The 12,016-nt window shown below is 46.4% G+C and overlaps 1 protein-coding gene across 1 annotated transcript in view; it reads left to right on the forward strand.

The window, feature by feature from the left end:
* Nucleotides 1-12,016, forward strand: part of ODAD1 (outer dynein arm docking complex subunit 1) — a 263,115-nt gene that overhangs the window by 112,112 nt on the left and 138,987 nt on the right. Inside the window, exon 11 of the mRNA XM_073571160.1 lies at nt 8,735-8,903. Coding sequence (XP_073427261.1) covers nt 8,735-8,903 — 169 coding nt within the window. The remainder of the gene's footprint in view (nt 1-8,734; nt 8,904-12,016) is intronic.

The following is a 12,016-nucleotide window of genomic DNA, read 5'->3' on the forward strand; positions in this document are numbered from 1 at the left end:
TGCTGGGGCCCTGCCCAAGCAAGGGGGGCCCACTCGTGGGCGTCGGTACTGGCACTGGGCCCCTCATAGTACAGCGGTGTGTCTGACGGCGGGTGTGCACCACCACCGTCAGAGACACTTGATTGCACTATGAGGGACCCTGTGCCAGTGCCCGCGCCCAAGAGTCGGCCTACCCACCTGTCCAGGGCAACGGCACTCGCACGGTGTCGTGCGCTAGGTGGTGACCCCGGCCATGGGGGGGGAGGCAGCACAGTTTGGGAGTTTTAGAAAGTGGCATATGTTGATGTTGGACATTCAACTGGTGCAAAAGGCGAAATAGGTGAAGTCCCAGGAAGAGGTGGACCAAAGCAAGCCATTTTTCTGTCACCCTATGTGTCATCAGGGGAAGGTGGGACAAAATCCTTGGAAACCCATGCATGGTTCATTTTAATGAAGGTTAGATCATCCACATTTTGGGTTGACAGACGGGTCCTTTTTTCTGTCAGGATTGATCCAGCTGCACTGAAGACTCTTTCCGATAGCACACTTGCAGCTGGGCAAGCGAGCTCCTGTAAGGCATATTGTGCCAATTCAGGCCAGGTGTCCAGTTTAGCGGCCCAATAGTCAAAGGGGAATGACCTGTGTGGGAGAACATCGATATGGGAGGAAAAGTAGTTTGTAACCATGGTTGACAACTGCTGTCTCCTGTCACTTTCCATCGATACAGTATTACCAGTTGTGTGAGCGGTATTTGAAAAATCAGTCCACAACATTGTCATGAAACCCCTGTCTCCAACGCCACTTCTGCTGTGTGCACCACGAACACCTCTGCCAAGCTGCCCCTGGCCCGTACGGCTCGTGTGAGAACCATCACCGCTGCTGTGTGCTGGGAATGCCTCAAGCAACCGATTTACCAGAGTTGCTTGTTTATTAGCCAATATTAGGTCAAGGTTCTCCTGTGGCATGATGTTTTGTAATTTGCCTTTATAGCGTGGATCCAGGATGCTGGCCAACCAGTAGTCGTCATCGTTCATCATTTTGGCAATGCGGGGGTCCCTTTTTTGGATCCGCAAGGCATAATCTGACATGTGGGCCAATGTTCCCGGTGTCAATGATGCACTGCGAGTGCTGGTTGGAGGAGCACTTTCTGGCAAATCCACATCCCTCCAGTCACGCACAAACCCTGTACCAGACCTTGCCACGCCAACATTTTCACTTGCCCCACGAGATGCATCCTCCTCCCCTAAGTAATCATCCCCATCATCATCCTCCTCTTCTTCCTCCACCTCGTCCAGGAGAGGTCCCTGAGCAGACAATGGCTGAATGTCATCAAGGATTCCCTCCTCCTCTTCCTCCTCATCAACATTGGCTGCAGACGCCTGCTCCTTAAGGTGCGTCAAAGTTTGCATGAGCAGACGCATAAGTGGGATGCTCATGCTTAGGATGGCGTCGTCTGCGCTTACCAGCCGTGTGCATTCCTCAAAACACTGAAGGACTTTACAAAGGTCTTTCAGCTTCGACCACTGCACGCCTGTCAACTCCATGTCTGCTCTCAAAGTGCCTGGCCGTGTATCCTCCCACAAATGCATTATGGCCTGCCTCTGCTCGCACAGCTGCTCCACCATGTGCAGGGTGGAGTTCCACCTTGTTGCAATGTCGATAATGAGGCGGTGGTTGGGAAGGTGGAGCAATCGCTGCAGCTTCTGCATACGAACGGAGTGTACAGGCGACCGGCGGATGTGCGCGCACAGTCTTCGCACCTTCTGGAGCAGGGCTGTTAACTCCGGATAATTTTTGAGGAAGCACTGCACCACCAGGTTCAAGGTGTGAGCCAAGCAAAGTATGTGGCTGAGTTTTGAAAGGGCTATGGCTGCCACAAAATTACGGCCATTATCACTAACTACCTTGCCTGCCTCAAGATGTACACTGCCCAGCCATGACTCAGTTTGTCGCTTCAAGTACTCGGCCAGCACCTCGGCGGTATGTCTGTCGCCCAAACACATCATCTGCAACACAGCCTGCTGACGCTTTCCACTAGCTGCTCGATAGGGGGACACATCGTGTGCAACAGTTTTCAGCTGCAGATGGAGTGCTCGTACGACTGCGCTCTGTGGACGAGCTTTCGCTTCTGGAGGAGGAGGAGGAGGAGGAGGAGGAGGAGGAGGGTGGAACGCCTACAGCCAACTGTTTCCTATACCGTGGGCTAGGCAGCACTGTCCCACCACCGCTGTCCCCTGTGGACCCTGCATCCACCACATTAACCCAGTGCACAGTGATGGACACGTAACGGCCCTGGCCATGCCGACTGGACCATGCATCAGTTGTGAGGTGCACCTTTCCGCTCACTGACTGCTTGAGTGCATGGACAATGCGGTCTTTCACATGATGGTGGAGGGCTGGGATGGCTTTGCGAGAGAAGAAGTGGCGACTGGGTAGGTCATAGCGTGGTACTGCATAGGCCATGAGTTCGCGGAAAGCTGTGCTTTCCACCAACCGAAAGGGCATCATCTCAAACGAGATTAGTTTGGCAATGTGGGCGTTCAAACCCAGTGTACGCGGATGAGAGACTGAGTACTTTCTTGACCTACTCATAGTGTCTGGGAGGGTGAGCTGGACTTGAGAGCTGCATATGGTGGAAGTAGCGGTGGACAGGGCGGACTGAGAGAGGGTTGATGATGGTGATGGAGTTGGTGTTCTTTCTGATGGCCTAGAATCAGTCTTTCGTTGATATAACAGTGGGATTCCCTGACTGCTGTGGCCTTGCAACGACACCTCAACATTTGCTGCTGTGCAAACCGGTGGGCTTACAGTGGGGGAAACAATGTAGCGTTGCTGACTACCTTCGTTGTGATCAGTTGCACATGTGGCACTTGAGGTTTGGTGTTGTGTCCACGCTTGCAAGTGCATGCTGGTTAAATGTCTAAGCATGCAACTGGTATTCAAATTTTTCAGATTTTTCCCTCGGCTAAAGGTCTTTGCGCACTTCTTACAGATAACCTTGGCCTGATCATGAGGATTTTGTTCAAAAAAGTGCCACACTGCACTCTTCCTACTTTGGCAGACATTTTGCGGCCTAGCACGCTGTGATCTTTTGACCCTCTGGACAAGCTGTCCAGCAACTATTTTGATGTTTGGAACCTGTCTTTGGAGTGCTCCGGGCCTGCCAGATAACAGCTGTTGCGATGTCGATGTCTGCTGTGGATGCTCCTCATCTGAGCTATTGGAAGCAGCACCCTCTTCCCCCAATGGATGCCAATCTGGGTCAACAACTGGGTCATCCATCACCTCCTCTTCTATGTCATGTGCACCTTCCTCTGTGTCACCGTGTATGGTGGTATAGTGTGCGGGAAGGGGCACCTGAGTCTCATCAGGGTCAGAATCTGGCTCTGTACACTGCGAGGACAATGTAGTGCTCTGAGTGAATGTACCAGCAGAATCATCCATCAGTGGCTGTGCATCAGTGCACTCCATGTCAGATTCATCTTGGCCTGGGTAATTCACCATTTGACTTGATAATCCAGGCATGGTATGTGAAAACAGCTCCATGGAGTAATCAGTAGTATGGCCTGCGTCATCCTTCAATCTTGGTTGGGGTGAAGGACACAAGGAAAGGTGTGGTTCATGAACATGAGCCTCCAATGACGACTCAGTGCTTTTACTTTTTACAACTGAAGAAGAGGAGGCGATAGAGCTGGAGGCTGAGTCAGCAATGTAAGACAAAACTTTTTCCTGATGCTCTGGCTTTAAAAGCGGTTTGCCAACTCCTAGAAAACTAAGCGTTCGAGGCCTTATGTAGCCAGACGATGACGCAGGCTCAACACCTCCTGCATTCGGTCCTATTTTGCTCTTGCCACTACCATCAGATCCACCACCAACACCATCATTACCAGCTGCCAACCCCCGCCCAATTCCACGGCCTCTTCCACCAGCCTTCCTCATTTTTGGTAGAAATGTAGATAAAATCCAACAAACTATATAGTATGTAAAACAAGGTGTCTATAGGACAGGGGAGATTTTGAATTTCTGCACACACTTTTGGACACTGGACACTTTTGGATTGTGTGAGGCCCACTGATATCTGTGCGCTATGTGACAGGCTCGATGGCACAGCTGTGACCTAAGTGACTAGAGAATAAGTGAGAGTTTGAATCTCTGCACACACTTTTGGACACTGGACACTTTTGGATTGTGTGAGGCCCAATGAATATCTGAGCGCTATGTGACAAGCTCGATGGCACAGCTGTGACCTAAGTGACTAGAGGATAAGTGAGAGTTTGAATCTCTGCACACACTTTTGGACACTGGACACTTTTGGATTGTGTGAGGCCCAATGAATATCTGAGCGCTATGTGACAAGCTCGATGGCACAGCTGTGACCTAAGTGACTAGAGGATAAGTGAGAGTTTGAATCTCTGCACACACTTTTGGACACTGGACACTTTTGGATTGTGTGAGGCCCAATGAATATCTGAGCGCTATGTGACAAGCTCGATGGCACAGCTGTGACCTAAGTGACTAGAGAATAAGTGAGATTTTGAATCTCTGCACACACTTTTGGACACTGGACACTTTTGGATTGTGTGAGGGCCACTGATATCTGAGCGCTATGTGACAGGCTCGTTGGCACAGCTTTGACCTAAGTGACTAGAGAATAAGTGAGATTTTGAATCTCTGCACACACTTTTGGACACTGGACACTTTTGGATTGTGTGAGGCCCACTGATATCTGAGCGCTATGTGACAGGCTCGATGGCACAGCTGTGACCTAAGTGACTAGAGAATAAGTGAGATTTTGAATCTCTGCACACACTTTTGGACACTGGACACTTTTGGATTGTGTGAGGCCCAATGAATATCTGAGCGCTATGTGACAAGCTCGATGGCAGAGCTGTGACCTAAGTGACTAGAGAATAAGTGAGATTTTGAATCTCTGCACACACTTTTGGACACTGGACACTTTTGGATTGTGTGAGGCCCACTGATATCTGAGCGCTATGTGACAGGCTCGATGGCACAGCTGTGACCTAAGTGACTAGAGAATAAGTGAGATTTTGAATCTCTGCACACACTTTTGGACACTGGACACTTTTGGATTGTGTGAGGCCCAATGAATATCTGAGCACTATGTGACAAGCTCGATGGCACAGCTGTGACCTAAGTGACTAGAGGATAAGTGAGAGTTTGAATCTCTGCACACACTTTTGGACACTGGACACTTTTGGATTGTGTGAGGCCCAATGAATATCTGAGCGCTATGTGACAAGCTCGATGGCACAGCTGTGACCTAAGTGACTAGAGGATAAGTGAGAGTTTGAATCTCTGCACACACTTTTGGACACTGGACACTTTTGGATTGTGTGAGGCCCAATGAATATCTGAGCGCTATGTGACAAGCTCGATGGCACAGCTGTGACCTAAGCGACTAGAGGATAAGTGAGAGTTTGAATCTCTGCACACACTTTTGGACACTGGACACTTTTGGATTGTGTGAGGCCCAATGAATATCTGAGCGCTATGTGACAAGCTCGATGGCACAGCTGTGACCTAAGTGACTAGAGGATAAGTGAGAGTTTGAATCTCTGCACACACTTTTGGACACTGGACACTTTTGGATTGTGTGAGGCCCAATGAATATCTGAGCGCTATGTGACAAGCTCGATGGCACAGCTGTGACCTAAGTGACTAGAGAATAAGTGAGATTTTGAATCTCTGCACACACTTTTGGACACTGGACACTTTTGGATTGTGTGAGGCCCACTGATATCTGAGCGCTATGTGACAGGCTCGATGGCACAGCTTTGACCTAAGTGACTAGAGAATAAGTGAGATTTTGAATCTCTGCACACACTTTTGGACACTTTTGGATTGTGTGAGGCCCACTGATATCTGAGCGCTATGTGACAGGCTCGATGGCACAGCTGTGACCTACGTGACTAGAGAATAAGTGAGATTTTGAATCTCTGCACACACTTTTGGACACTTTTGGATTGTGTGAGGCCCACTGATATCTGAGCGCTATGTGACAGGCTCGATGGCACAGCTGTGACCTAAGTGACTAGAGAATAAGTGAGATTTTGAATCTCTGCACACACTTTTGGACACTGGACACTTGGATTGTGTGAGGCCCAATGAATATCTGAGCGCTATGTGACAAGCTCGATGGCACAGCTGTGACCTAAGTGACTAGAGGATAAGTGAGAGTTTGAATCTCTGCACACACTTTTGGACACTGGACACTTTTGGATTGTGTGAGGCCCAATGAATATCTGAGCGCTATGTGACAGGCTCGATGGCACAGCTGTGACCTAAGTGACTAGAGGATAAGTGAGCGTTTGAATCTCTGCACACACTTTTGGACACTGGACACTTTTGGATTGTGTGAGGCCCAATGAATATCTGAGCGCTATGTGACAAGCTCGATGGCACAGCTGTGACCTAAGTGACTAGAGGATAAGTGAGAGTTTGAATCTCTGCACACACTTTTGGACACTGGACACTTTTGGATTGTGTGAGGCCCAATGAATATCTGAGCGCTATGTGACAAGCTCGATGGCACAGCTGTGACCTAAGTGACTAGAGGATAAGTGAGATTGGATTGCTTTTAAAAAAGCAGTTTGCGGAGCAGTGGGTAAACAGCAATGCCAGCCTGTCAGGAAGCCTTAGAAGGCAGCCCAACAACCAACACCACTGATACACCACTATATAGCCTCCCCTTGCACTGCACACACAGTGACTGGTGTGTTGTGCAGGCCAAATCGCTAGCAGCAGAAGCAGTTTTTTGGTCTTCTTCCCTGCCTAACGCTCTCCCTACAGAATCAGCAGCAACCTCTCCCTATGCTAAGATCGGCAGAAGTAAGATGGCGGTCGGCGTGCACGCCCTTTTATACCCCCTGTGACGCCCACCAAAGCAAGCCAATCACTTGCATGCCCTTCTGAAAGATGGTGGTGACCCGTGCCTATGTCATCACGTTGCCCACAGTGTCCGTGGATCCTGATTGGCTGAAAAAGAGCGCAAAACAAACTTTTGAAACGCGACTTTGGCGCGTAAGTCGCCGACCTCGTGGCCGACCTCATCCTAGGGTCGGGTTTCGTTTCATGAAACCCGACTTTGCCAAAAGTCGGCGACTTTTGAATTTTTTCGACCCGTTTCGCTCAACTCTAATGTCAAGCATTCACCTTCTGATCTGTGTTCCATGTTCTGCTGTGAATAAAATCTAGCTATAAGACATTTCCATGTGTCCCAATTTTTTTGTAATTAAAGTTGTATAATATTCTTTATTTAAATAACTTTATCATTTTGTTGACCATTGCAGGATAGAAAGAGCAAAAAAAAAATTGCTTGTGTCCCCATTTTCCGAGAGCTGTAATGTTTTACATTTTTGGGATATGCGGCTTTGTAAGGGCTTGGTTGTGCCCTGAGCCAATGTTTTAATTGAAATTATTTTGAGGTAAATACTATGTTTTGATCTCATGTTAATAAATTCTTTTGTGTTGTTGCAGCAGTCGAAAAAACGCAATTCTGGAGTTTTTATTTTTTCAAATTTACTATGCCATATACTGATAAGGTTAATTTATGTCATATTTTGATAGATCAGACTTTTGCTATGTCAGATATGTGTTGTTTTTAATTCCTAATTTTTAACTGGGAAAAGAGGATTTGAACTTTTTTTTTTTCATTTTTTTACTGTTCACAGTTTTGGTTAGTCCCCTTAGGGAACTTGAACCTGTGATCATCTGATCTGTTTTGCTACATACAGCGATGCCACAGCATTGCTTTATATAGTAAAAAACACATAGTCATAGTTTCCAATGAACTCCAGTCAGCAGACCCCTGGCTGTCACAGCAACTCATTGACATCCCATGATCGCATTGGAGGAGCGCTGATGAGCAATGCGCCCCCTGCAGATGTGCTGTAAATGCCACTGTCACAGATTGACAGCGTCATTCAAGAGGTTAACAGCTGCAAGTGGAGCTTCGCTTTGCCCACGGTTGTTAGAGACAGATGATGGCTGAATAATTCAGCCATCATGTGCCAGAAAAGATACATGTTCGGCTTGTGAGCCCTCATGAGAGATAGGGAGACGGCATATGACGTACATAGTCATGTCGTTAAGGAGTTAAAGGTCTTTTCTAGGAAAACACATTGAGGATGTGTAAGGATGCTTCACAATTATTATTTTATGGGGTAAGTTTTCTCCTTGTGGAGAGTGACATGTCAAGTCTGAGGACAATTGCAACACTCAATTTGCATATTTATTTTATGGGGAAAGCAATTGTTAAGTAATACAGCCATGTCAGGAAAGCTTACAAATTACAGCTAAGAATGATGATCAGTCTTCTAGCACAGATTCTATATAACTATGCTAAAAATGATCCATCATTTACAACCTCAATATTTTGCATTTGAATGTATATAGATGGATGTCACACAGATGCATCCAGTTGGGCAAGTTCTTTTATGTCAATTTATTCTTTTTTTAGTTACTCTTCTTGTTTATTTTAATGATATTCTACATTCTGAAAATTTTAGCTGCTAATACATATTCTATGTTTTATTATAATTCATGTATTTGATGTAGGAATCTGTAGATATGCAGTAAGGCAAAAATTGAGATAAAAGACAAGGTGTCATAACACAGATATCACTAAAACATGCCGGTGTCTGCGAAGCCATTCACTTTCCACAGGATGTAGCTTTGAGAAGACCTCTTGGTTTAGATGTACAGGGATGTGAAGAGTGTCTGTATTTTACAGATCAAAAGAGAAATTGAAGAATTCAAAGCCCAGGGAGTACGACTAGAGCAAGAGCACCGGTCAATTCTTAAGAACATTGAAGGCAAACAAGAGGAGGCTGTAACACAAGCAGATGGCTACCAACTGAAACTGAAAGGGGTTATGAAAATTCTAGATCAGCTGAAATCAGGTACGTATTGTCTTTGTGCTGAGTCCTACAATCCAAGGTAATCTTGTAACAACATATTAATAAGCTTCAAAACACATAAAAAAAACAAATCCCTAAAAAAGTTACTTTAAAAGCAATTAGTAGAGAAATGGAATTCTCAACTTGGGCCGTTTCGTCTGTACACTTAACCCCTTAGTGACAGAGCCAATTTTTACAATTCTGACTACTGTCACTTTATGAGGTTATAGCTCTGGAACGCTTCAATGGATCCCACTGAGTCTGACTACTGTATTTTTTCGTGACATATTAAACTTCATGTTAGTGGTAAAATTTCTTCCATATGGCTTGCATTTATTTATGAAAAAAAAATGTCAATTTTGCAACTTTTAACATTTGTGCCCTTAAATCATAAAAAATAGCTAATAAATAACATTTCCCATATGTCTACATTCCATCAGCACAATTTTGGAAACATTTTTTTTTGTTAGGACGACGTTGTTAGGTTAAAAGTTGACCAGCGATTTCTAATTTTTCCAACAAAATTTAACAAAACCTTTTTTTAAAGGACCACCTTACATTTGAAGTGAGTTTTGGGAGGGTCAATATAACAGAAAATATCAAAAAGTGACACCATTATAAAAACTGCACTCCTCAAGGTGCGCCAAACTACATTCAAGAAGTTTAGTAACCCTTCAGATGCTTCACGAGAACTAAAGCAATATGGAAGGAAAAAATGAACATTTTACTTTTTTCACAAAAAATTTATTTTGGAACCAAATTTTTTTATTTTCACAAGGGTATCAGGAGAAAATGGATCACAAAATTTGATGTTCAATTTCTCCTGAGTATGTTGAGGAAAGCCACTGTTTGGGTGCATGGCAGGGCTCAGAAGGGAAGAAGCACCATTTGACTTTTTGAACGCAAAGTTGGCTGGAATCAATGGCAGGTGCCATGTCAAGTTTGAAGACCACATGATGTACCTAAACAGCAGAAACCCCCCAATTTAGGGCAGCACGGTGGTTCAGTGGTTAGCACTGCAGCCTTGCAGCGCTGGGTTCCTGGGTTGAAACCCCACCAAGGTCAACATCTGCAAGGAGTTTGTATGTTCTCCCTGTGTTTGTGTTTCCTCTGGGTACTCCGGTTTCCTTCCACATTCCAAAGACTTACTGATAGGGTGTCATGAACTGGGGTGCGGACACGGTCCAGCAGGCGCCTCCACGCCGACGGCGAGGAGCGGGTGTCCCCTGGGGTCGCAATATGGACCCTATATACCACAGAGGGGGACCAGAGCCTACCCAAACTAGGGAAGGGCAGCGACCAGGATTCTGTGGCAGCTGAGCATGTTGATAAAGAAGACACGTAGGACTACATAACACCGCACAACTTCAGGTATAAAGAACGTAAAGTTTACTAAAGTAAAGTCATAGTACATAGAAGAAACAGGGCTATGCCAGGCTCCTGATTCCACACCTCCCAGAAGGGTACCACCCTTTGGACCCCAAGGCACCAACGGATCACCGAGGCACACATAGGCAGGACATAAGGGTACATGAGGACATCAGGACACAGGTTGGACATCAGAGTTACCAGCAGACATCAGACAGGAGTCGTTCGGTTCCGGACATCCGACACAACCTACAGGCACCAATGCAGTCATCAAGCTCCAGGCAGCGGTCATCAGGTTCCAGGCATCGAACCGAGGAAGAAACTCAAGCATGATGGTGCTAGAACCACAGGATTGCTGGGCCTGCATGGTGCTAGCACCGTATGGTAGTCAGAGCACAGGGTAGCAGATGCTCAGCAGGACCACCGGTTACAAGAGACTCAGAGTCACTGGTGCGAGGCTCCAAACACAGAGGGATTCCAGAAACATAACAGCAGACACAGTTCAGACAGGGTCAGGTACAGGATCAAGGATTCAGGCCAGGATATACTGCCTCCAGGGCAGGGCGCAGGAACAGGACAAAGCAAGAATCAAGGCAAGGACTTTGGTACCAAAACATAGACAGGAGAGGTCCAGGGAGACAGACACAAAACACACATGGCAAAGTTCAGGAGCTTTGTGAGAAGCTCTGGCAACGCCCAGCAGGGAAGGGGAAGTTTATATAGGAGCTGCCCCCAGCAATTGGCTGGAGACAGCATTTCAAGTACACACACTAACCCTGATAAATGCAGGGGAGGTGTGGCCGTGCACGCCCTAAGCAGAAACAGAAACCATGACAGCACAGTCAGTGCAGGAACTGAGGCTTAGAGCACCTGGCATCGTCTGCAAGCCTAGACACACGTGGAAAGTCATGCACCAGTGCAAATGACCTCACAACCTGCGGACAGCTTCCACAGCAGCAACCAGGGCCCGCACATGCGGATGGTCAAGCAGCAGAGCAAAGATAGTTGAGCAGGGAACTCAGCAGGCTCCATACTAGTAACAGCCAGCAGTATCCCAGCTCAATTAGGAGGAAAGGAGCAAAGGGTTAAAAGCAAAGACATGCATTGTCACGCCGACAACCAAGTACAGACAGAATGGCGTGACATAGGGAACTTAGATTGTGAACCCCATTGGGGACAGTGCCAATAATGTCTGTAAAGCACTGTGGAATTAATCGTGCTATATAAATGAGTAATAAATAAACAAATTTTAACTCCATCCCTAACATATCCCTAACCCTAACTACAACCCTAACCTCAACACAACCCTAACCCTAGGTCTAACCCCAGCCCTAACTCTAGCTTCAACCCCAACCCTATCCCTAACCCTAGGTCTAACCCCAATCCAACCCTAGTCCAACCCTAGCTTTAACCCTAGCCCCAACCCAAGCCTAACCTTAACCCTAGCTCTAACCCTAGCACCAACCGTAACCCAACCCTAACTCAACCCTAACCATAATGGAAAAATGGAAATAAATACATTATTTTTAATTTTATTATTTTTACCTAACTAAAGAAGTGATAAATGGGGGTTTGATTTACTATTTTTATTTTTATCACTGTGATAGGGTCTATCACAGTGATCAAAATGAACCAATAGGAAAAATCTCCTATTGATGCTGAGTGCCGGCGGCAGATCTCAGCGTGCGCCCGCCATTTGATACAAGTACTGTTTTTTTTTCCTGCAGGTCTACTAGTTCTTTGAATGA

This window comes from Dendrobates tinctorius, unplaced genomic scaffold (assembly GCF_039654945.1).
Source record: "Dendrobates tinctorius isolate UK_male_01 unplaced genomic scaffold, ASM3965494v1 ptg000028l, whole genome shotgun sequence".
Taxonomy (NCBI): domain Eukaryota; kingdom Metazoa; phylum Chordata; class Amphibia; order Anura; family Dendrobatidae; genus Dendrobates; species Dendrobates tinctorius.